General features: G+C 27.1%; 2 protein-coding genes across 2 annotated transcripts; one reads left to right on the top strand and one right to left on the bottom strand.

The window, feature by feature from the left end:
• The first annotated feature begins 1,063 nt into the window (after positions 1–1,063).
• LOC105846752 (DNA damage-regulated autophagy modulator protein 2) lies at positions 1,064–2,046 on the top strand. Its single transcript, XM_065787432.1, has one exon. The coding sequence runs from the start codon at positions 1,149–1,151 to the stop codon at positions 1,980–1,982; it is 834 nt and encodes a 277-aa protein (XP_065643504.1). The 5' UTR covers positions 1,064–1,148; the 3' UTR covers positions 1,983–2,046.
• LOC100207704 (splicing factor U2AF 26 kDa subunit) lies at positions 2,001–25,432 on the bottom strand. Its single transcript, XM_065787433.1, has 10 exons — positions 25,316–25,432; positions 15,178–15,265; positions 10,709–10,784; positions 10,447–10,526; positions 8,333–8,465; positions 7,108–7,150; positions 6,258–6,287; positions 6,059–6,121; positions 5,848–5,928; positions 2,001–2,409 (listed from the first exon to the last, which is right to left on the bottom strand). Exons 1-10 carry the CDS (start codon positions 25,357–25,359, stop codon positions 2,325–2,327), a joined length of 723 nt encoding a protein of 240 aa, XP_065643505.1. The 5' UTR covers positions 25,360–25,432; the 3' UTR covers positions 2,001–2,324.
• Between the last annotated feature and the right edge of the window lie 2,187 nt (positions 25,433–27,619).

The following is a 27,619-nucleotide window of genomic DNA, read 5'->3' as shown; positions in this document are numbered from 1 at the left end:
TGTGTTCTATAACAAGCATGATTTGTCCGTGTGCTCCACTAAAAGACTAAATACTGCGTGGGGCAACTATAATCTTTAGAATAAAATTGCGATTTGATTACCATACATATATTTCAGGATGCTCAACACAAATTACAATAGTCCAAATATACAAGAGCTGAGTGCAAAGTAAAGGGCGTAACTGCAAAGAGAGAATTCTAAATTTAGTTTAAATACTATAAATTCGCGGGCATGCGCAAGAAGCTATTCTGGCTCTAGCGTTATCGAACTAACGCAAAAGAATCAGAGGCGATTCACCGCTATATATGTAAAATCGCCGCTATATGCAATAAGTAATAATAAGACATTGATATCTTAAAATTTGAATATACATTTATATAGAATTATGTTCAACTGAACTTAATATCAAAATTAAATACATTTAAATACTTTTTTCTGACAAGAATAAAGATGAATAAAAAACTATATTTGATGTATCTGCCTGCCTAAACCCTATGAATAAAATAACTTTTAGTCAAAGATTATATTAAAAAAATAGGATTTTTCTAATGAAATAGCTTTAATGAAATAGGCCCTTATCAATCCTATTTTAGTAAGACCTTGTCAATGACATTATATGCAGACCAAAGTCCAAGTTCTAAAAATACACGGTTTAGGTACAAATTTAATTCATAAAAAAAAATACATTTTGGGGGGAAACAAAAGTCTAATCCCAGTTTGATAAAATATTTGTGTGCATACATTTCTTTATATTTCTATATTATTTTCTATATAAACTTAAAAAAATCGTGAAACTTGCGTGATTTCGCTTGTTTAGCGGCATAGAATATTTTTAAAACGTTGTAAAATAAAAAATTGGTTTTTAGATTTTTTTTAAAGCTATTTTTCGCGGTTAACTTAAGTAAATCCACCTCGTTTCAAAATAAAACTTGATTGGTTTTTTGAAGCATTTAATTTAATATTCTTTCTGAATATCAAATGAAAAGCTTCCTCACCTTCGGTAATGTATGCAAAAATGTGATATAAGTTCAATCGAGTCATAATTTGTTTAGAAAAGGCAATTTTAAAAATTGAAAAAAATAGATTCGAGTTTTTAATTTCTCATAACAAAATATAATGAGAAAAGTAATGCATACATGTAAACTCTTATGGAGACGTTAGTTTTAATTCCAAGTTTGTTTTTTACTATTACGGTACTTGGATACATTATACCTTATATAATTTCTACGAAAAATGGTCACGTAAAATTCATTTTTCCTGCTATAAGTGATACTGGAATCAATTTACCGGAGTCGTTTTTTTTCCGTCAATTACTAAATCTGTCAGGATTTTTATCAATATGCAACGTATTTGTACGCTACGAGCAATGTAGCTTGTATTTAGCTCAGCTGAATGATTCAAATTTGACTTTAGTTAAAAAAATTAATTTTTGGTGCTTAATTAACGGCATCGTCGGCGGTATTGGCGTAACATTTGTTGCCAATTTTCGGTCAGAAAAAGTTTCCAATAGTTTAAACGCAGATCAAATGTATATTATGTACGAGCGATCTATTCACTACTTGGCTGCCTTTCTTGCATTTGGAACAGGACTATTATATTGCATTTTACAAACATTTTCATCGTACCGATTAGTTTCTTATAATATAAATACAATTACAATATGCTACCTGAGATTAATCATTACTTTAAGTGCAGTATTTAATTTTTTAGTTTTTATTATTGGTAAAATTGTACTAAAATTTGTTGAAGAAAACAATAGCTTAAGGATTAAAGAGGAGCCGTGGTTGCAACTTCGCATTATATCAAATTTTTCAGAATGGTTAATGTGCTTAAGTTTCACAACTTTTGCACTTACATTTATATACGAGTTTCAAAAAATTGAAATAAGAGCCAATTTTAGACACCCTGATAACTTTTCTAGATCGTCTCATTCAATCAGCTTACCGAGCTTTTTAGCCGAAACCGAGCAAAGATCCAGTTAACAAAAAAAAACAATGGAATAATATAAGTAACCTTTAAGTTTATTGTTAGTCTATTACAGAGGCTGCAAACAGTCTTTTTCATAATTAGAAAAACTAGCCTGTTATACAAACACGGTTTGAAAACATTTATAATTTTGATAAAAGAATTATTGAAAAAACTGATAAAAAAACAGTCTTTTTTAACACTAGATTTTTTACTAAACTATTTTAAAAACTTTGGTATGTTACTAACAGAGTAGAGAACGTTGTCTTAACCATCAGAAAAATACAAGCAAAGAGTTGACGGAATGTTAGACTAAGATTCATTCGAAAACTTTGGATTTTCATCGTCTTTTTGAACATTTAACGACTTCTAGATCTTCGTCGTCGACGAGGAGAGCGTGAACGAGATCGTTTTATTGGCGGTGAAGGTGAGATGGAACGTGATCTAAAAGTGATAAAACAAACAAAAATAACTAAGACTTTCCACTTTTCTAAAGAATTAGTTAAATCTTTTTTGAATAATAATGAAAAGTTACAATAATAGTCACAACTTTTAGTCGAAATAAATGAGTCGAAAACATCGAGGAAATAAAATTTTAAAAATATCTTTTTCGCTATTTGAAAAAATCCCGCCAATCTTTAACAGGTTCGGCTCATTTAAACAGTTCGGCTAACATTGTTAGATCCGTTAAGAAATGACTCCAACTATAAATAAATGTTCTTATGTTTAATGTCTTTGATTACACAATTGTGTAGTTAGTCTCGCTTCAGTAATTCCATTTTATCTAAATATGGCTTTTTTTTTTTTAAATATATTGACCTCTCCAATGCTTACCCACAAATATATTGGGGGGTTTTATTTCAGAGTTTGCCTACTCTTAAGTTGCACTTAGGGATTGCAATCCAGGGCATGAATTACGATCCCGGGATTTCGGGATTGAAGTAAATAAAATCCCGGGATCCCGGGATTTTATATAATGTGAGATATTTGCTTAAAAACAGAACTTAATACTGCATATATGAATATACTTTTCGATGTTATCAATTTTTTATTTAATTTCATTATGCCTTAATGACTTAAATTAATTTTCTATGGCGCCTTAAATTGTTTTAATTGTGTAACAGGCAGCAGGTGTATATAAAGATCTTAAAATAATGCAGAAATATATATACGGTACCTTCCATATTATGTTTTAAGATTACAGACTTTACAGAACAACCTTCATCAAATAATTGGATATGTAAATAACATTTGAACATTTAAAGTGCATTTGACTAAAGTAACTAAACAATCAAAATTTTAAAATAAATTTGTAAACATAAATTTTCTTAAATTTGGCTACCGATGTAGCTGCTGTAGCAACAAGCTACTTTGTAAAAAATAACATAATAAGTTGTTTGTTAATATTGAGAGACAAAAATTAAAGAAAATCTTTATTTTATATTTATAAATAAATGGTAGCTGAATAATAAATGTAAAACAAAAAAACAATTCATATTAAATGCATATTTTATTTACAAACTTTCTTTTTTTGTCTGAAAATATGCCCGGAGGAATAGTAGAGCATTTAAGGTTTGGTCATTTAGCCTACTCCTTATTTTACTTCCCAAATACCCAGCTGCAGAAAATGCCCGCTCAGGTTCGATGCTCGTCGGTGGAATAGAAGTCTTGCCAACAAACTTAACGATTGTTTTTTATACAATAGTCAAACAAACCTGCCTTAATTTGTGTTTGTGAAACTTTTTTCAATGATAAACTCCCGAACTCCATGGTCTATTCAAAAATTTGTTCCATTTATCGTAAGGATAAAACATAAACAGGATAAACCTGTTATTATATAATGCAAAGCAGCATTATATAACTCGTTATAATTCAGTATAGTTACCAACTTTGAACATTTTGTTATACAAAATAATTAAATTAGTTCAATCCTGCTATAATCCCGAAAATCTCGGGATTTTGTGGTTAGAATCCCGGGATTTTCGGGACCCAAAAACGTCCGGGATCACGGGATACGGGATCCCGGGATTGCAATCCCTAGTTGCACTGCATCTATGGAGCTTCAATTACATCAGTTACTTTTTTGACTGTGTTTAAATTGATTTAAAATCTAACCATACTCATAAAAAAAAAATTTTTTATTTGTTAAAATTGATTTGATGAAAAATAAATTCAATTATAAACTAATAATATAAACATTGAATTGAAAAAAAACTATAAAAAATTTTTCTTAAAAAACTATAACTTTTTAATTAAAATTTTAATTCAAAAATGATTTTTTAAATAAATGCAATAATATTAAATGCATAACTCAGTTCAATAATTGATTGTAACAGAGAAAATGGAATAATTTAAAGATAAGATCAAGAAAAAATATTATCTTTCAACTAGAGAAATAATAAGAACAATAAGAAGTTTAAAAGTACATGCAGCTCAATCTACATAAAACACTTTTTCCAATCTACACTACATATATAACCTACATTACTAATAGTAAACACATCCGGACCATATTTTAAATAGTCGGAAAATTGTTTAGGTAGAAAATCCGGAAAAATCCGGAATATATTTTCCTTTTAACTTTGCTTTTAACAGAGTTGTTTCTAACTTATTTTTCAAACTTGGTATGAGTATTGAGTGAAAAAGTTTAAAAAAGAAACATATTAGAAAAATATAACTAAACTTGTGTGTATAGAAAACGTTTTGGATATCCGGAAAAATTAAAAATTGAGATGAATATCCGGATTTCCGGAAATTCTGGAAAGATAATCCCTGTAAATATTAAATGCTTCTAAATCAACTGTGTAACTGAAATCAATGAATTTAATTAAAACAATAATTATTAAAACAGAATTGCATTCAAACTACTGTAATGCAAAGGTAAAAATTATGATAAAGCGCTGTTTTTCAACATTTATCAACAACTTAGTTTAATTAAATTTTAAAACAAATGGCGCTGGTCAATATTCTGTGTCAATATTCTGGATAAAAATCTCAATGATGGCGTAACTAAAATTGAATTGAGTATATTTAAATAAAAATGAATTAATATATCTTTCATAAAATAACCCCAAGCATACATCTCATATATCTTCTTAGTACTTTAAAACTAATACTATTAAGATATTTATTTAGCCCCCACAATCGCTAGATCTGCCCCAATAAGCACTTGAGGTTATTCTGAAATAAAATGAAGGATTTAAGAGATCTATTTTTAAACATAACTTAAACAACGCAAACATTGGTCCAAAGAATGCAAAATTGTTTTCGAAGTAATTTAAAATTATCCAGGAAATATGCATGATAATAAAACAAATAATTTTGTATACTACTATTACTTGTTACTATTTTATTTTCAAAAAAATTTGATTAATACTTTCATTCGATCCTCCTAAATTTTTTAAGATTCAAAAGTTTTCTTCAATAATACCTTATTTAACCAAATTATACCTTTTTTAACCAAATGCAAAGCATAATTTCGTGTCTTAAAATTAAATCTAACAAGTGTTTATTAATCAAACATTTTATATGCTTCTTTAAATTCTAGTCTAATTCTTAGAATCAACAATCTTGAGTATGCGTCTTTATAAATGAGGTCTTCAGTTTATGTCTTACTAATTTTTAGAATCATTTGAAATGTATTAGAAGTATTCTTAGAAATTAATTAACAGACAAAATAAAAACAAAAATTTGGTCAATTGTTAAGATTTGAAGACATTCAAATGTTTCTCGAAAATTTTACACAATTTTATAAAAATGTTTCAGTCTAAACATCATTATTGAAATTAGCATTTTTTTTTATTAAAAAATAAATAATAATTCAAACAAATAAAAACTTTAATGCATCAAAATAAGAAATATTGAATACAAATTAAAACACACCTTCCACGTTTTACCATTGGTCCGCTTGCAGCACCACCACCAACTCCAGCACCACCACGTCTTCTACCATAAAGTCTTCGCCTAAATTATATGAATGAAAAATGTAAAAATTGTCTGACTTAATGAGACTAAAGTCATTACTTATATTACTTTTGTCATAAACATAATACTTATTGTAATTAAATAATTATATATTCTCCACTAGATTTACCTCAATTCTCTAGATATAGGTTTAAGATGCATAAAATTACAAAATCCACCACGAGTGCATTCCCTAAGAATAAAAAATTTATAAATAAGTTATGAGTGGAAAAGTGTAACTTTTTAAACATCCCACATTTTACAACATTTTACAATCATAAATTTAAAAAAGTTAACAAAAAAAATTGTGCATATAAGTAAAGATTTACCCCATTTCATATTGGCGACAGCAAGATTCCCTAAATTTTAAACAAAATCTCTATTATTTTTTATAATAAATTATATCAAAAAACTTATACTATAATAAATATATATACATATATATATATATATATATATATATATATATATATATATATATATATATATATATATATATATATATATATATATATATATATATCCAAATATATACATAAATATTTATCCAAATATATATATAAATATATAAATATATATATATATATATATATATATATATATATATATATATATATATATATATATATATATATATATATATATATATATATATATATGGATAGTTTGCGAAATTCAACTTTTTTAATTGAGACAAACAAATGCAGAGGGTTTGACTCCAAAAGTATCATTTACCTCGGCAATACCTAGGCAACATTTTTAAAATTGAATTTATATATATATCTATAAAAACATACATACATTCACAATTTTTATGATAGCAGTTGAATTTATTAAACTTTTGTTTTTCAAGTTGTATTACCAAATGCATTAAACAAGAAAACAAAACAAATGTAAGTGTAAAAATAAACACTAGTGAAAAAAAAGAGGAAGAAGAGAACAAAAACTTAGTGGATACTAAAATGTACACCCCGCACCCTAGCTTTTCACCTAATATCTGTGTCTATGCTGCTTCCTATCATTATTTTAGTCTAATGTCATCAGACATAAAAACTTTAACATTCAGCTAACTAAATGTTAAAGTCTTAATACCCTTAACTATTAAAATATGATATTATATTTGTTTCATAAATTAACATTTCTATGTAATAAAAAATTAAAACAAAATATGTTTTTTACCTAAAATCTGTAACAGGTGAGAGCTCTGCATAAATTGGTTGACCTGAAAAGTATGTGTAAAATTTATGGAAAAAAAAAAAAAAAGATAAAGCCTTAAAACATTTTATAACTCAAAATTCCTTTAAATTAATAGACTGTCTGCTTAAACCAAAGCTAGCTAATGCATTCATTCAACCAAAATCAGTCAGCTACATTATTTATCAGTTACAAAAACAGTCTACATTTGTACTTTACTACACTTCAATAAAACTATTAAATAAACAAAGCGAAATAATAAAAGTATTTCAAAAAAATGAAAACAAAAACATTCTTAATTAAAAAAAATGATGATTGTCAAATAAAATCATCAAGATTAATGGTTAACAACATTTCTTTACCATTTGAAGTAAAGTTAAAAAACATGTGAGCGCATATGTAAGTACAAATAAAGTATAAATAAACTTAAATGTTTTATATATGCTTTTTTATTGATGAAATTATTAATGAAATATTTTATTTAATGCTCTGATTCTTCAATTTCTTCACAAAAATTCTGATTACTAATCTAACTACTCAAAATCTCAAAGTCACGCAAACTAAAATTCAAAGATCAACTTTTAAATCAAATTTTCAGAGTTCCAATTTTTTCTGTGACTTTCTTTATTCACTTTTATAAGATACTAATTTAGACTGAAGGAAAACAGTTAGTTGCATTATATATATATATATATATATATATATATATATATATATATATATATATATATATATATATATATATATATATATATATATATATATATATAAATTATGTCAGTGTATTCTACAAAAAGAGTGCTCAATATTCTTAAAGAACAGAGCAATTATAAATTAGTAAAAACACTTATCTAACTTTTATGTTCAACATTATGTTTCACCACCAATAGGTTCATCAGGAAGAATATTCTTCCTGATGGACCTACTGATGGTGAAACATAATGTTGAAGATAAAAGTTAGATAAGTGTTTTTACTAATATATATATATATATATATATATATATATATATATATATATATATATATATATATATATATATATATATATATATATATATATCATATACATATACATATCAAACACATGGTTAAATTGACAGAGCATTAAAACTATCTTTAATTAAAACATTTTTAAAAATTGGAATAAGTTTCTTTTTTTTTAATCCTAGTGAATAACTCTTTAGTATATTTATAATAAGTTTAACTTACCATTGTACCATCTATTGTTGACATTGTCCACAGCTTTTTCTGCATCTTCTTCAAAACGAAATTTAACGTAGACATTACCCACTAAATGATCACCAAGGTTATCACAGACATTCATTTCTTCTATCTCACCATACTAAAATATATTATGATAAGAGAAGTTAAAAATATTTTTTTGATAAATAATTATCAATTATTTTGATGTTACTTGGTATTTCATATATTTCATTATTAATGGTGTATTTTAATGGCATAGCATAGATTAGAAGGAAGGAATGAAATTTAAAGATGTAAAAACAAACTAATCAGAAAACCTATGAGCAAAATCATGTTGAAGCTTTTTTTTATGTAAAAATTTAATGCAATTTTTTAATTAACTAAATGTTTTATAATATAAAAATATACCCAAACCTTTTATATAGCCTAAAAGAAGCACTTTTAAATAAACAAATATTTAAGTATATGTATCTGTGTGTTTATATATATATATATATATATATATATATATATATATATATATATATATATATATATATATATATATATATATATATATATATATATATACACGGTACATGGTAGTGGCACTAGGTAGTGGTGTAGTGGAAGAGTGCTCGCCTCATAAACAAGAAGTTCCGAGTTCGTTTCCACCACACCCCTGGTAGTACTGCTCTCAATTTGTAACTCAAAGGCATAACACTTTTCAGTTATAAATAAGTAAATAAATAAATATATATAAATATATTTATAATTATAAATAATTTACATAGATCATCCAGGTCGTATTTAAAAAATCCAGATAATTGTTTTGGTAAATTATCCAGAAAAAATGCTTTGATATGTGGAAAAAGTAAAAGTTGAGAATATTATCCAGAACTGCGGAAATATCAGGAAAAAGATAATCCCTATACAAAGTCATAAAAAAAAAACTCTTTTTAATAAGTAAATCAAAAAGTTAAAAAAATTTGACAGATTTATTTAAATTAAAACTAATTAAAATGTCTTGAAAACTTGAAAAAATATCTTTATGCACTATTTTTCTCTGATAAAATTTAACACTTCAAACTTTTTTTAAATGAAGCAAATTCTTTTGAATAAAATGAATTAATAAATACAAATGTTTACAAACATTACTTTGAATGTCTGAAAAATAATAAAGCAAGTTTATGATTGGTTGTAAAAATGTTGTTTTAAAAACATAATGATGATTTAAATTGAATAAAATAGTTTTTGTTTTAAGATTTTAGAAATTATTAAATAGAAAGTATAAAATAATCATAAAATGGAAGTGTGCAAAAATCAAGTGGCAGCTGGAAATACAAAAGAAATTTGAGGTTGCTTACTTAATAGCAAAAGAAGTGCTGCCACTTTGCCTAGAGATCAGAATCTTTAGCCTATACCTAAAGATCAGAAAGTAAAGGTTTTTTTTTTAGTACCGAAAGGCATTTAGGGATAGTTAAAGAAACACAGCACAAAATCAATAGAATTTTCTAAAATTGCAATTGATTGTGGGATTGATTTTCGGACAAACAAACAATTTGACATCACCTAAACTGTATACTTATTATTACTTATGGATTTATCAAAAAAAAAAAAAAAATTGTGATAAATTGTGATAGTACTTTCTTTGATAACCAAGATTTGATTCAGAAGTTTTTCAAATTTAAAAAATATTTATCTTTAATATCAGATTTTAGCCAATGCCTATGCTTTCCTTTTGCAATGCCGGGTGTTGTAACAAAAAATGCTAAAAAAGACAAGACATATAACATAAGACATTATTGTGAGACCTCTATTAACAGATCAATTGCAGATGCAATTGCTCTGTTGATAGAGCCCAGAATCTTGAGCTCTTTATGACTTTTTGGTGATTTTGTAACAAATGTTTTTGCAAGTGACATATATATATAAATATATATATATATATATATATATATATATATATATATATATATATATATATATATATATATATATATATATATATATATATACACAATATTGCAAGAGACGTATATATGTAATTGTATTGACATATTTATATAAGATATATATTTAAAAGTACAACATTTTATGGTTTCTGGTTATAAAATTTTTATACAAAAACAATAGGTTACCTTTGCTTCAAGTTCAAGAAATACGTCTTCAAAAAAATTATCATAATGTTCTTGGGCTTCCACATCATTCATTATTGAAGCTAAAAAAAATATAGACTTGTTTTGACTATTTTTTGACTATTTTTGACTATTTTATCTGACTATTGTTTGACTATTTATAATTTTATTTAAAAAAGGGGGGGGGGAAATTTTTTTTTCCCCCTTCTTTAAATAAAATTATAAATAGTCAAAACTATTAATTACAAAAATAAGTGAGAATTACCTGCGTTGCTTTGACCAAATTCATTAGTCACTGCAAGATTTTGAGGATTTTGAAACATATTTTGAAGTAAGATGGTCTAAAACATTCAAAAAACTGTTGTTATCCTTATAATGTTATATATAAAAAAAATCTAATAGAAACACTAAACTGGTTATTAATTCATGCTTAAGTTCCCAAAGATATGCAATCAAACCATTGTCTATCACTTAACAGTCAATAAAATCAGAACTGAAGATCAAAAAAAGTGAAAGCAAAAGAAAACAAATGAAGTAAAAACAATCACAATACACACCTCTTAAAATATCAAATTTAAGAATCTAGTCAAAAATTAAAAACTGAGTTAAAAACAAATTTTACAAACTTGCAGACAGAATATTTTATGCGACTTAAGTCAACATTTATATTTTTGCAGTTGCTAAAAGAAGATGTCTTGAGAATATAGCATAATTGAATGCATATTAGATGTTTCAACAAAATTGTTACTGCATATTTGTAGGTAGTGGTAATGGTCTATATACAAAAGACTTTAGTAGCATCAGGGTTGCAGGGAGCTAATAAAAGCCCTGCTTTATATCTCTTTTTTTGCCCATTTGCAAAACGCATTAAGTCCAAGTAAATTGAATTAAACAATATAAAACTTCACTACTCTTAGTTGCGCATTAACTGATTTTTTTTTTGTCTATTTTAAGGACCAAAAATTTTTCAATTGGTGTAATATTTAAATAGATGATAGATTCAAGTATATAGAATGTGGAAATGGAATTAACTCAAAAAAATTTTTTTGTGTGACTTAGCGCGTTTTGAAGAAAATATGTAATACATTATGTATGTATGACAATCTATGATATATATGAATATATAGTATATGTATGCATGATAATATAAAGACATTAAAGATGAAAAGACATTAACTATTACTAGGGATAATTGAAAATTATCTAGCTAGATATAATTTTAGATACTAGGGAAAAGAAAACCGGTTTCCAGTTTCCAGAAACCGTAAAATTTTTGGAAATAAACCGAAAATGTTATTTTCAGAACCAGTTTTTTGATATATATCTTTTGTACAAACTTTACTTGGTTGTTTGGCAATTCAAAAACATTTTTCTTGATGTGTAGTTGCTCTAGAAAATAAATGAAAACATTCAATTTGCTTCCACTTAAACTTTAACAGTAAGTTACGACAACTTGTGATGTAAAAAAGTAAAACAAATTTTCACAAAAACGAAAATGTCGTTTTCAGAATTCCACAAGGATAACACACCAGTTTTGGTTTGCACTCAAAAGAACTTGGCCAATAATTGACCAATTGAAAGAATATATAAAAAAAAAAAATATTGGCCAAGTGCAAGCTCTTCGACCAAGAAATTAAATGCAAAGGAGGAACCACAAGCTCCATGAAGAATCACCTGAGGACAAATCACAACATCACGTTTGCTGCTGTTGTTACTCCTGAGAGGAAACTCGAAGCCATCAAACCCATTGATTCATTTTTAAAGACAAAGGATTCTGTTGATGTTGTTTTGGCTGAGCTTATTTCATGAGATGGGCTGCCCTTTCGTATTTTCTCAACTAGTCAACATTTGAGAACAGCTCTAGAGACACAAGGATATAAATTGCCCAAAGATGCTAAATCAGTTAAGGCTCTGCTGATGAAATATTATGAAGAAAAGAAGCTTGCTGGTCACAAGTTTAGCTTAACCCTTAATGAGTATACTTCATCCAGAAACAGAAGATATATGAACATAAATGTTCATATGGAAGATGATTATTGGAACCTTGGAATGATCAGGGTACATCGATCTATGCCAGCAGAGAAATGTTGTGTAATTGTTGACAAGAAACTGAAAGAATTTGGGCTAAATTTTGCCTGTGATATTGTTGCAGTAACCACAGAGGAAATGCTGTAATAAAAAAACTTGGTAGCTCAATTTTACCAGACCATCAGCTCTACCTCGCACATGGAATCCACTTGGCTGTCTGTAATTTTCTATATAGGCAGTCTAGGAAAGAAGATAATGGTAAACCTGAGCAAGTCACTATTCTAGAAGAGGACCAAGAAGATGAAGACAGCGATGAGGAAGGAGGATTAGAAGTTTCAGCAGAAGCAGGTGCATCAGCTCTACCAATGATCAGGGAGGCTGTCACAGAACTCATTAACAAGGTCAGAAAATGTGTCAGATTGTTTCGAAAGTCTCCAGTTAAAAATGACATGATTCTGCAAAAGCATGTCCAATCTGAGTTTGGAAAGGAGCTAATCTTAGACTTTAAGACACATTGGAACAGCTTACTAGATATGATTTCAAGATTTGTTATCCTTAAGAAATGTATTCAAATGTCACTGATTGAGTTATCAAGCGATATTATGATTTCTGAGTCTGAATTTACCACCTTACAAAATCTAGTAAATGCTTAAGGACCAATCAAGGTTAATGCGCAAGCACTTTGCAGAAGAGACTTAAACTTGCTCTCATCTGATAGCATTCTGAAGTTCATTTTCAAGCAGCTAAAAAGCCAGGAAAACACCTTTGGTCAAGAGCTAGTTGACTCATTTCCTAAAAGAGTCACTGAGAGGAATGCTATATTAGTAAACTTAGTTAAATATCTGAATAATCCTGATATCATTAATAGAGCAACTCATGACATTTTCAAAAATTCCATGCCAAAGAGAAATGTAATTGTTACTACTGCATCAAGTTGGTTTAATCGTTTGTTTGAGCAAAAGAGAAATGAGTCTATAGATGAGGAAAATTTGTCAGAAAATGAAACTAGTCGGGAACAAGTACAACAATTTACTTCCTTGTCGGAAGAGCTCAAGCTCTCCATCAGAGAGACAGTCAAAGGGGTTTCACCAAAGAAACAAAAAATAGAATCAACTTAGAATCAAAAAAAACAAAACAAGCAACTTAGATTTGTTGCACACGGCTTTAAAGTCAATCCAAGTACCAAGTGTGGAGACTAAAAGGTCATTTTCTGCAAGTAGTCTATTTGTTACTAAACTAAGGTCAAGGTTAAATGATGAAACACTTGCTGCTTTATGTTTTTAGGTGCTTATTGTCTTAAGAAACATAAAATTACCCATTATAAAGAGTTATTTGTTTGCTGCTCCATTGTATTCAATATAAGCATATGAATAGTTGCTATATATATTTATATTTTTGCTGCTGTTGTTCCCCTGAAATATATATAATAAAAAAATACACTAGAAAACTGGAAAACTGGTTTTTAAAACATTGAAAACCGCAGGTTTATTCGAAAAACCAGTTTTGGAAAAAACTTGAATATTTCCTTTCCCTAATAGATACTGCTTCTAAAAACATGTCTTCATTACAAAACATTTGATGCTTATTTTGATGTGAGATATTTTAAAATTTCCCCACAGTAAATACTTTAAAATAAAAAGTTTCTAAAACAAATGATTCCTGAAACAATTGGCACCATAATAATTGTTAATAAATATATAATAATATTAAAAATAACTTAAATTAAAAAAGCAAAAATTAAACATTTGCTATTTCACTTCACATTTAAAATAAATTTTAAATCAAAATGATATAGGATATTAATTGATAAAAAGTCAAATACATAAAAAGATGATTAAATTAGATAACCAACCAATTAGTAGTATTAAGTACTACTAATTGGTTAAGTAACTACTAATTGGTTAAGTACTATTAATTGGTTAAGTAAATTAAGTACTACTAATTGTAAGAATAACTAAATGTTTGGTTATCATTTACTGCCCTTAAACTATTAGCACTATCAAAATCTCCTGCTTTTTTAGAGAGAACACAGAGAAATGCTATTATTTATTCAAAATAGTCCAAATCATTTAATACATGAGTGATAAAATCTGTATTTCTTGTGCACAATTAATTCTTATTTACTCACCCCTCGAAATTAGCAAAAATGAGGTTGGTAATATTTTGCCAGTCGGCATCAGGTTGGCAAAAAAGATTTCATACAAAAGTTTTACCATAAAATATAGAAACGAGGTAGGTACTTTTTTGCCAACCTCAAACACTAGGTCAGCACTTAGCTCAAGCATTGCTGAATGGCAACCCTAATTCTGAGAGCTGTTTACTTGAACTATATAACTGGAACAAAATTTTTTGAATCTACTAACATTAGATTATTTTAAAATAACACTTTAGAATTTGTGCTATAGGTTCTCTTAGTCAGTTAATTACCAAATGGTTTGATTTGGTCTGAATATTTAAGACTGCAGCTAACAAAACAATTGTGTATCTTTAAGACTGCAGCAATAGTTAAAACAAGTTTTTTCCTAACATTTATTAACATGATATACCCAATGTTACCAGCTGGATATCTGGCAGAATATTCTCTTTTGCATACCTCTAGCTAGTACCACAGCTAAATTTTATCACATATTTTTGAAAAATTTTGAAAAAAATTATTTTAATTTAATACACTTTGCCTTGTCATAAATTTTGAAAATAATGAACTACCTGACTATAAGTGGGCTTGTTGTGAAGTCTAGAACATTTGTCACCATGTCGGCATGCTCCAATTTTAAAATAAAATGAGCAGTTTACTCTAAAATAAATAAACAACAACAATGAATAAAAACAACTAAAAACAATAATAAATAAAAATGACTAGCATATTATAACATTTAAACTATAATGAAAAATAAAATAAAATTTTTAAATTTTATTTTGTTGATGTTTCCGCATGTGAGTGGTTTGGAAACCACTCACATGCGAAAAGTTTTTTGATTTTAATATAACAAACATTGCATTTTCTTATTTAAATATGAGTGAAAATATAGTGAAAGAGTTAAAGAAATTTTTTACAATAAGATGCAAACATTTACCAACTGAAATGATTAAGTAATACCTAATTTAACACCTATATACAGTGGTGGCTCAAAAAATTAGAGCTGCCCTAAATTCTTCATAAAATATGTATTTGAAATACCAAATTGTTTGTAGTCATTTGATTTCAATAAGTATATGTCACAAATATGCATTACGCCACTTCTTAGCATTATTTTATTATAGTGGCAACACATTTTATTGCATTGTAATGAAGTTAGTAGCATTTGAGTTATTAACGATATTTTTTTGAATACACATGGATTTTTGACAGCAATATTTATATTTAGTCCAAGAACAAATTACTTTTATTTTCATATTTTTCACTGAAAATTATAAATTTTTTTTTTCTGAACTAAGGTAAGTGCTTCTTCAATTTGAACGTTTAAAAAATCTAATATTCTTTTATCTATATTTATTTTATTTTTCAATATAACCTAACCTTTTTTTGTTATCTTTAAAGCAATGGGAAAACAAAAGGATATTTTACCATCTCTAATTAGACTAATTCAGGGTCTTATATTGGCTGGAAATAGCTCCAATAGACAAATAGCAAAGAATGTAAAGGTTTCTAGGGCAACAGTCGATAGTATTAAGAATGGGGAAAAATGAACCATTGTTGTCAGAAAAGAGGAAAAACTGTGGCAGACATTGAGTGACAACCCCACGTACAAAGAGAAAAATAAGAAATATAGTGGTGGAAAATAGGAGAAAATCAAAAAAAGTCCATAAAGAAATCCTTAAGGAACAAGAAGTTTGGCAGAACAGGGCTTCAAAGCTTGTAGACCTGCAATCAGACCCAAGCTCACTGAAGCTATGAAAGAAAAGCGCCTACAATTGGCAAAAAATCATTTACACTTTACTGTTGATGATTGGAAAAAGGTATATTTGAAAAAAATCATTCTTATAAACTGAATTCTTTTACATATTTTGGCAACTTATTAAAAAAATGGTGTTTTTTAATTTTTATAACTTTGACTTTTAAGGTTTGCTTCTCAGACGAATCCACTATAGAGATCATGATGGATAAAACCAATTTTGTGAGAAGAAGAGAAGACGAGAAGTTTAATGAGGACTGTTTGGTGCAAAGAGTAAAACACCAACTTAAAATAATGGTGTGGTCTGTTATAAGTTAATTGTACAAAATACGATGCGCTAGGATCAGTACATTAAAGTTCTCAAGGAACGCCTCATACCTCAGGCAAAGGAGTGGTTTCAAGATGGAAAATTTATTTTCCAATATGATTCGGCTTCATGCCATAAAGCAAAAAGCGTATTTAGACAACAAAAAAATTACTGTTTTACCCTGGCCAGGAAATTCACAGGACCTAAATCCAATAGAAAATTTATGGGAACTTTTAAAGCGGGAAATGTCAAAAATTTTGGTAACTAATAAACAAAATTTAATAGAAAGATTAATTGAAGTATGGCACCATAACGAAAACATTCAAAAACAGTGCTTAAATTTGATAGAGAGCATGCCAAGGAGAGTTGCAGCAATCATCCCAGCTAAAGGTGGTCATACAAAATATTGATGTCAATGTAAATGTTAAAGTGTATTTTTTTTTTGTAATAAAACATAAAAGTTATCACCTTTTTTTTTTTTAAATACCTAAATGTTCATAAACCAATTGATTTACAAATTCAATGTATGCCAAAATCAGTGATTTTGGCACCTAAACCTTTAAAATGTGGAAATTTTATGGTGACTCTAATTTTTTGAGCCACCACTGTAATAGATATCTTGTGAATCCGAATCTTGTTTGGAATTCGGGATGTATACTATACATAATGGTATTTAAGAAAAAGCCAGCATATATTATATTTATATCAGCATGTTCGAAAACAAAATGTAAAAATGTTAGTCATACAACTAGGTGAAGAAATAAATTATTCAGTAATGAGATCATAAATAATTAGTAAGAAAGTGATTGATAGAAGACTTTAAAAAGTGTCAACTGTATGCCAGGTCTCAGAAAACAGGAAGTAATTCCAAAACACTGATGTCTAGCAAAAAATATATATATGAGTCGGTTTAAACGGGCAAAATTAGGCCAGTTCAAAATGATTTTTTTTAATATCAAAATTCAAAAATTTTTTATTAAATATGTTTTTTAGATTGCATCATGTTTTACTTTACATTAAAAAACAGTGAACAACATCTCGTTAATTAAAAAAAAATCCCTTCAATAAGTTATATGCAATTTGCAGTAAAAATAATTGGAAAAAAAAAAAAATGAAAAAATATTTATTTTTGTTGTAATGTATTTTTTTATTTGACAAACTCTATAAGTGTTTAACAAACTTTTTAGTGCCATGCCTCACCAAAGTTTATAAAAACTTGAAATCTGCCCCCATGTTACAAATGATATACTGCAGGAAGAAATCACAAAAACTTATTTATTGAACAAAAAAATTAAAGTAAACAAAATATAGTAAACAATATATAAGTAAATAAAATAAAATACATCAGGTATTCAAGTCTAAAATAAATGAAATTTAGTGAGATCCTTGTGCTTGATAGTGGTTACAAAGAGATTTTATATTGGGTTCCAATTTTGTTTGCTTCATTCTTAGATCTCCCCGTTGTGTTATATCCGAGCGATTTCTTTTTTTAAGTAACAAATCAGTTATGGCACTAAATCCGCTTTCAGCTAAATATGAAGAAGGAAACAGTAATATATATAATATTAGTTTTCTTGCACATTCTGTTGCGCTTGAATATTTAATTTTGGTCTCTTCAAAAAACCATGCCAACGATCCTTTTATATTAAATAAAGTTTTAACTGACTCGTCATTTTGCATTTCTACAAATTCTTCTTGGTACTGCATATTTGAAATATGAGATAAATTAACTAATATTGGCTGCATCAACCAAGTTGGAAAATTAATTTCCTTCAAATCGGAAAATCTTCCTTTTATATTTTTTTTAAATTTTCTACTACCAAAATTTTCTACTACCAAAATTTTCTACTACCAAATTAACCTTTTAAATTAGCTGATAAGTTTTTTAGATGCTCAACAATATTAAGTATAGAGATATCAGTTACTTCACATTTCTGAAGCCAATGAAACTTTCTAAATTGTTTTTGGTAAACATCTTTTTGAATAGTTCAATAGACGTAATAAAACCAAATATCTTTGCTTTTGCATCAACAAGAGTTTTATTTGTTGCTTGAAGTTCTTTATTCAATATATTAAAGTTTTTCAAAAATATTGGTTAAATAACTCAAATATGCCTTAGAATTGATCATTAACAGATATTGCATTTCCGTTTTGTCGCTTAAAAAATCACGAAGGGTATCAAACACTTCCATAAATCTTTTTAAACAGTTCCCTTTCGAAAGCCATTTTACCTCAATGTGAAGTAAAAGTCTGACCTGGGCTTCATTGTTTTCTTCACAAAATAATTTAAAAATGCACTCTTGTTTTGCACTTGCTTTAATAGAATTAATGCATTTTACAACCAAGTTCATTATTTTATTTAGAACAGGAGAAAAATTTTTAGCTACCAAGTTTTCCCTGTGAATAACACAGTGCACAAGAAGCACATCTGGATTTTCATACTTCATCAGTTTTAAGCAACAATTTTTTTGCCCATCATATTAGGAGCACTTCATATTAGAACTTTTTAGAGTACTATATATATCTTTAGCGGTAGTGCTGCTTTTTAATGATTTGCAAAATAACATTTTTTCAGCAAAATCATTATTATCAATGTATCTGACATATTTAAGTAATACTGCTTCGCTGTCTCTCAATGTTGATTTGTCCATTTGCACCGAAAAAAGTTTTGTTTGTCAATTCTTCTGCTGACAGTATTGTTACTTAGTGGCATGGTTTTTATGTCTTGGTCATCTTTTCCAAAAACAGTTTTAACAAATGTTGATATTGAAGGCTTGATTAACTGCTCTCCTATTGTATGATTTTTCCCAGATTTAGCGATGAGTAATGAAATTTAATAGCTAGCCTCAAGAGTGTGATTAATATTAACATTATGAGCAGTAAGGAGACTTTAACGTTGCTCTTTTTTCATAATATTTCTTTAAAATTTGAAAATAATTCAAATTTGAATTAATTTGAAAATGAACTTTAAAATCAATAAGGAAATTAAAAATATATATTTTGTAATGTTTCGTATTCTTATTTATCAGAGAAAGCGAATCCACCTTGGTTTTTAAACTATATTTATTTCTATATTTGAATATTAAATTATAAACAACTAGTTATATATAAACTATGTGTAGTCTTCTTGACTTGTTATTCCAACTGTTACTATGTTTAGCGCTATGGCTTTTAAGTGAGAATTCCTCGTGCGGAATTATTCTTTCAAGGGAATACTTTTGCAATAAGTTTTCATGCAACACTCCAAAGGGAAATGCTTTTCTCCGCAATTGCTATTCGTTATTCTGAACTGGCGTTTGAAATGATTGTCCAGAGGGAATTGTTTTCGTAACAATCATTACATATTTCTTTATTTTTCTATGAGGCATCTAAATTCTAAATAATTAAATATATTTGCAATTATATTAACTTACGACTTATATTTAAATATCAATTATATTTATTTGTAAAATGTATTAAAAATTTGAAAACAATGATAAATTTGAAAAACTGCTTTTGTTTCTAGTAAGCACATCACTTCTTTTATAAGCACAACACTACTTTTATTTTCAATTAACAATAATATACAATACAAGCAACCCATAATCCTAGTCCAAATTCTAGTTTTCCGAATCCTAGTTAGCTGAAGCAAATCTTAGTTTTCAAAATTCATTCCAGCAAAAAAATTTTGCATGATGCACTTCTAATGGACGTTTCCTGGAGATTCGACTATGTGGTTAAATTTAGACTGAAAAAGTAATTTTTTTTTTATTGCCCCCGAACAACTAAATTGCCCCCTGAAAGTTTCCTACGCCCCACGTTAGGAAACACTGTTCTTTAAATTCAAATGATTAGTATAAGAATTTAAATTTAAATTTAAAAGCGTATTTAAAAACTGCAAGAAAAATAAAAAATAAAAAAAAGCAACAGCAAAGAACTATTGTTTCAATAGTTTTCAAAGAAGCCATTTAAACTTATTACTAATAGTACTAAAAGTATTTAATTTTCAATTGAAAATTTTTTTTTTTAATTCAACTTGTTTCTCCCCGCAGTGGCCTTGTTTGTCATGGCTTATGTTTTGGTGTTATAGAGTTAAGAGTGGGTTGTAACCAAACTAGCCTCCTCGACTACAATGACCCTCTTGGCCTTGGGGATTGAATTAGCATGAAAAAATAAAAAAACAAACAATTTATTCTAAAAACCAAAGAATTTTGTAATAAGCAATATTTTTATAGTTGCGTATTTTACAAAACAAAAAATTTTGGTATGTAAAATATGACTTAATCAAAACATAATATTAGGCATTTTCAAAAGTTAAAAAACTTTGTTAAAATTCAAATTATGTAATAACAAACTTATTTATTCAAGTTTTAATTACAAAAGCCTTATAATTACTGGCTCTCTAGCTTGGAGCTATGACAGTGTTAGAGTTTATTGAAGACTCTATTGTGTTTTATTTTATTTTAAAAGGGTTTTTAATAGGGTATACTGCCATTTGATTGTTTTTGGTTTATTTATGCTGGAAGTACCTATTTGGTTTAAATGGTCTTAAGGGAAAATTTATTAGTACTTTCTGTTTGCATACTTTAATTGCTTTAGTTTTGTTCTGGTGTTTTTATTAGAACAACATTGTAGTGAGTCTTTTTATTGCAGTATGGATTAGGCGTAAGCCGCAGGGTAAAGCATAAATGGCGATGACGTTTGTCTGACGGGATAAACTAGTTATTAGAGCTGATCCTCATAGAAATGCCAGTAATATTACCGTGTGACCATTCGGCAAATTTATATGCTTAAGTTTTTAAATTTTATTATATCTCTTTTTTTCAAAACAATTTCACAAAAAAAATAAGTAATAAATGAACTTAAAATAAATTTAAGAATAAACAGTAAACAAAATATTTATAAAATAATGAGTTGTTTTGATAAAAAAAGTGATATAAATATATACTCAAATAAAGACAAAAAATTTGGTCAAATGCAACTTCTTTTTATCAATTTTTCATTTTTCATTTTAAACAATTTTTAACAATGATTGAATAAGTAAATTTCAGAAAAACAACTGTTGCTGACTGTTGTTTCCATGATGTAATGTGTGCGATAAAAAACATTAGTGTAACAAAACTTTTACAAAAATGTAATTAATGATCGAAATCATTATATTTTCTTTGTTAACAGGTGGCAAATTGAAAATGGCACAAAGTTTAGCAGACAAAAAATGTTATGTCAAATTATTTATATTAATGTCAACCACATATTTTGTAGCAAATTTCAAACTGACCACTTATCTGTATTTATTTTAGAAATCATTTTCAAAAATAAAACCAAGATGCATCAGCGAATAAGAGACGCAAAGAAAATGTGGGTACAAGTTTTATTTAGTTAATAGATCAAAGAGATCATGACCAAAACCAAGATAAAGCAACTAAAAACAATTTTTGACCATAAAGACACTGTTTTGCAATGCCAAGCAGTTTGAAAATTTCAATGCAGTCATAAATACACCTTCCTAATGCTCAAGAACGAAAATCTGGATTTTGAAGCCAATGGAGGACCAGAAAGAAAAGATTAGAGCTAGATTTTGTTGGCTGATTAAAAAGTTTGTGAAAAAAGTGTTGCATTTTAGACAATGAATCGTACTTCACTTTATCTCACTTGCACGTCAAAGGCAACAGCAATTTCTACCCCAGCGATGTTTCAGTAACTCCTGCAAAATGTGAAGTATGACTCAAATATATATACAACCCTCAGAATTAGGGTCAGCATTTGGCAATGCTGACCTAACTGCCGACCTGGAAGTGTTTGGGGTTGGCAAAAAATTGCCGACCTTGCTTTCATGTTTTATGGCCAAACCTTTGTTTTACATTTTTTTTGTCGACCTCACACAGAATAAGGTCAGCAAATTATAGCCAACCTTATTTTTCCTAATTCTGAGGGCTGTGTGTGTGTGTGTGTGTGTGTGTGTATATATATATATATACATACATACATATATATATATATATATATATATATATATATATATATATATATATATATATATATATATATATATATATTCCCATAGTTTACTGCTGAGAAAATATGTTTGTGGTAAAAAATAGATTTACCCCAACCAAACCCTTTTATAAAAAATAGGGTTTGGTTGGGGCAGACAGTCTATCAAAAAAAAAATTTCTGGCCTTTAAAATTAAAAAAACCTACAACTGATATTTTACGGCAGAAACTTAAAGACGAACATGCAAGAGTGTCACCCAACAATACCAGACAACCAAATTTTGTCAAGGGCAACTAAAGATATTCTTTTGATGCAATAAAGTCGCTCAAAAGGGCGACTATTAAATTTTATCTGCAGTTCCAGTTTGTTTTTTAATAAATTCGAAAATTCTATAAAAAGAAAAGTAACTATTTGAAATAACAATAAAACTATATTTTTAAAGTCAGTGCCAATGTTTTTTTTTCCACAATTTCTTTTATTAACTAGAACATAAGAAAATTGTACGAGCGTTTAAACATATTAAAAAAATAATTCTTAAATAAGTATTTTTTATGTTGTACGACCCACACATGAGTATTTTATTTTAGATAATTTGGTCACGGGTGTTTGCAAGTTTTATTATATTAATCATTGCGGAATAAAACCTAATTTCAAAAACAAAAAAACAGAGCCAACAAAATAGAAAATAAAAAGAAACCTAGACAGAAAAAAATTCAAAAGAATTTAAATAATTTGTGTACTAATTTTATTTTTGCTTCTTGAAATTGGTTTTTATTTTCAGCAACAAAATTAGATAAGGCAAAGCAAAAAAAAAAAAAACAATTTTTAAATCTACATTAAAAAGAATGATTTTCCTATATTTTGATTTTGTTTTTTAAAGAAAACAAAAATATAAATTGCAATGTGTTTGTAAAATATATTAGTATTATTTCAATGTAACTAGTATATATTGTCCATTTATGAAAACATCTATTTAATGCAAGCATATATTTTTTGTACTATATAATTATATTTAATTATAAAAATTCGTAAACTAAAAGACTTCGTAAACTGAATGTTTGTGATTCGAAGCCCACCTCTTTCTAAATTTTTCTCTGTGTGTTTTTTACACACACACAGAGCTGAATATTAAAAAAAACGTGTCTTCGCTAAAAAATTGTAATAAAAAATGAAAGATAACATGAAATAATTAAAGCTATGTGACAACATGGTCTAATTGAAACTTAAAAATTATGTATATATGTGCGCCTTGAAAACACACTGAAAAAATCTGAATGTGATGAGATTTTTATCATTCAAAAACATACAACAAAAAGATTTTTTATATACAAATAAGAAAAGATAAATGGTTACAAAGCAAACATATGACCATTTAGAAAAAAAACAAAAAAATTGGACAGTTGTAGGAATCAAATCATGGATTTTCTTGTTTGAAGTTAACGTCTAATCAAAATAAGCTAAACGTGCACATACTTAAGAGCAAATAAATATAACTGTATAATACAAAAAGTTATACAAAAAAGTATATGCATGCATAGCATAGACCTTTTCTTATATGGATAATATATACTTATTATATTAAATTATGCAAATATATTTTACAAACAGATGGCAATTAATATTTTCGCTTTTAAAAAAAAAACAAATAAAATATAGGTAAATTATTCTTTTTTATGTTAACTTTAAACTCTTTTTTACTCATTTTTCGTTGCTGAAAATAACAATCACTTTAAAGAAACAAAAATAAAAACAGTACACAAATTATTTACATTATTATTATTTATTTTTTTTAATGATTAAATTTTATTTTAATTTACTATTTTGTAAGTTTTGCTTTCTTTGTTTTTGAAATTTTTTCAGTAACACTTGATATAATAAAACTTGCAAATGGCCATGACCAAGTTGTCTAAAATAAAATACCCCTGCGTGGACATACAAGACAAAAAACCACACGTGTTTCCTGGGAAGACTTGGAACAACACAATTATTCTAAAAACTAAATTATGGTTATAAAAGTATAAGCACAAAAGTCAAAATAAACAATTTCTCAAAAAAACTCTAAGTAATGCATAAAGTTTAATTATCATTTAATTATTATCATAATGCAGGATGAAAATATTAAAATGCCATCAGTTGGAAAATCGGTAAATTAATAAAAAAAAAGTCAATGCCAATACTGATTCTGATTGTGTAAAATGAGGCCAATTAAGCTAATGCCAATGACGACTAACCGGTACATCACTACAAATTATAAACATTATTTGCATGTGAAAAAATATTTAAATACTTTAAGTGAATCAGTCACATGGTTGCGGGTTCAAATTCTCCATTTAAATTTTTTAAATTAAATTTCTTTTTTTTATTTTGAATTTATTTCAAGTTTTTTAACTATTATTGTTGTTTATCTTTTTTTTTAATTTTTTTAGATTAAGTGCATCAATGCGTACATTACCAAAATCCCTTTAATAAGTATTACAGCTACAACAAATAAATAAGTTTATTTATTTATTGAGCAATTGATGAATCTGATGAAAATGCATCACTAAATGTTTTTTTTTTTTAAAACTGTGAGATTGAAAATAAAAAAAAGCAAACAATGAACTGTGGCTTTAAAGTTATTCTAAATCCTGTATATAATACCTATTTACATCAAAAACAATTTAAACTTACTTGTCTTTCTCAGTACCAAATATCGAAGCAAGATACTCCGCCATTCTACTTCTCTGTACAGGAAATCTTTTTCAATTACAAAATTTTTATTTGTTAATTTTAAAATTGCCTAATTTTAAATTTGTATACATTAATACATAATATAAAACACATAATGAAAAATAAATATAAAAAAAATGATTAGAAATAAATCAACATATTAGTGTAATCTTAAATAATTTGTAACATATCATATATCTAGCCCTCAGAATTCAGATTATATAGATAAATATACATTAAATAGATATATATACACAGCTCATGGAATAAGGGTTGGCATAACCTAACTGCTGACCACAGAGTGTTTGAGGTCAGCAAAAAATTGCCTCATTTCTATGTTTTATGGTCAGACCTTAGTATCAAATTTTTTTATTCGACCTGATGCTGACCTCTAAAAGATTGAGGTTGGCAAATTATTGCCTACCTAATTTTTCTTAATTCCGAAGGTTGTATATATAAATATATATATAAATATATATATATATATATATATATATATATATATATATATATATATATATATATATATATATATAAATTATATTAGTGTATTCTACAAATAGAGTGCTCAATGTTCTTAAAGAACAGAGCAATAATAAATTAATAAAAACACTTATCTATCTTTTATCTTCAACATAATATTTCACCATCAGTAGGTTCATCACGAAGCTTCCTGATGAACTTACTGATGGTGAAATATTCAGCCCTTGGAATTTAAAGCATTAATTTTTCAGTTTTTCCAGCGTGTTCTTTAAAAACAGCCTTTTTTCCAGTTTTTCCAGCAGATTTTATTATGATATCATTAATGGCATTTAAAAAAACTTTTTACAAAAAAACCCAGAAACTGGGTTGCATAATTAAAAAAAAAAATTTTCTAAAGGATTAAAAAAATACATTTTTAAAAATCAGCAACAATAAGTTTTTTAGTGCAGTTTTTTTTAATTTTACATTAGTAATTTTAACATCAAATTAAAGAAATTATTCCTTAAACCTTCAGACTTGTTTGTTTTATATGGAATGAACTTCTCATAATTAGAGTTCATAATAAATGCACTAAAACATGTTTTTTACACACAAACCGCAGTACTTTCAAAAAAAAAAAACCACGTTAAAATTTTGTTGTCTGAAGCTAATTTAAATTTATCATAAAATGCATTAATAGAAACTTGTGATTTAGTTACTACAATTAATTACAATAAATTATGAAAATACAAAAATTATATTATTCAAGAGATTTGTTAGACAAATGAAATTTGATAACCATGACAACTTTATAAAAAACATCTATTGAAACAATTATTGGCGGTACAAGACTAGTGTGAATTATTTTTCTAATAATAACTTTTTTTAAATTAAATTTAATGAACAAATTTTTAATTAATTGATAAAAAAAATATTTTAAATAAACATATAAACTAGGATTTGAATATCCACCACATGCTTTTTTGCAAGCTACAAATCATTTTTATATTGATTTAACAAAATTGTTGAAAATTTCAGTTGGAACCTTTTCTTTAAATGGTATCTAGTTTTTGCTTTAAGTTATTTATAGATCTTATATAAACCTTAACTATTCCATATTTTGGTGAAACTGGCACCATTCATTTCAATCAATCATGTATATTTATGGAACTGTGCAGTTCTTAAGTGCCTTTTGATGTTTTGGTTGATCCAGCCTATGTACCACGCAAATTACCTTAACACCTTGCTGATTTGAACTTTTTTAGTTAGGTGATTGATAGTCTGTAGTGTCTAGAAGCTCTAAATATGTTTGCTATAACTTATGATCTGCTATAAGAAAAAAATTCACGAGATTTAATGACTTGAAACTTATTGTTTTTAAGCCCGGAGTCCCAGAGTCCTTGCCGCCATTATACTTAAGGACTTTGGGTTCAAAAAATGATTGTTCCTCTGACCTAAAAGTCTTAAGCTTTTTTCTAAAGAAGTCCATAAACTTATTTATATTTTTAGAGCTCCTGGATACCAAAAACTAAGAAAAAGTAATCTTTTGTGACTTTCAAATCTGGAGTCCTTTTTGGGACTCCGCATTCCCGCTTTAAAGTAATTTTTATTTACTTCGGAAAAGTTTCCACTTTACATTCTCTTTACATTATCAATCTCCAGCCATCAGCATAGATTTTCTAACAGCTGCATTAACAGAAATGCTTTTTTGAAATGTTTCTAGCTGCATTTGAAAATCTTTTTATGGTTGTTGATGATTCTTGACTGATTTGTTGATAGTTTTAGTATGTTGGTGTTGGTATA

The sequence above is a fragment of the Hydra vulgaris genome, chromosome 01 (assembly GCF_038396675.1).
Source record: "Hydra vulgaris chromosome 01, alternate assembly HydraT2T_AEP".
Taxonomy (NCBI): domain Eukaryota; kingdom Metazoa; phylum Cnidaria; class Hydrozoa; order Anthoathecata; family Hydridae; genus Hydra; species Hydra vulgaris.
The sequence above is the reverse complement of the archived record's forward strand: the minus strand, read 5'-3'. Positions and strand labels throughout refer to the sequence as shown.

Excerpts from the sequence above, each read along its gene's own strand:
- LOC100207704 (XM_065787433.1), bottom strand. The coding sequence starts at position 25,359 with ATGGCGGAGTATCTTGCTTCGATATTTGGTACTGAGAAAGACAA. Across the intron at positions 10,527-10,708 it reads ATTTGGTCAAAGCAACGCAG|CTTCAATAATGAATGATGTG; the intron begins GTAATTCTCACT and ends TATTTTTTTTAG. Across the intron at positions 5,929-6,058 it reads CCTATATCTAGAGAATTGAG|GCGAAGACTTTATGGTAGAA; the intron begins GTAAATCTAGTG and ends CATATAATTTAG.
- LOC105846752 (XM_065787432.1), top strand. The coding sequence starts at position 1,149 with ATGGAGACGTTAGTTTTAATTCCAAGTTTGTTTTTTACTATTACGGTA.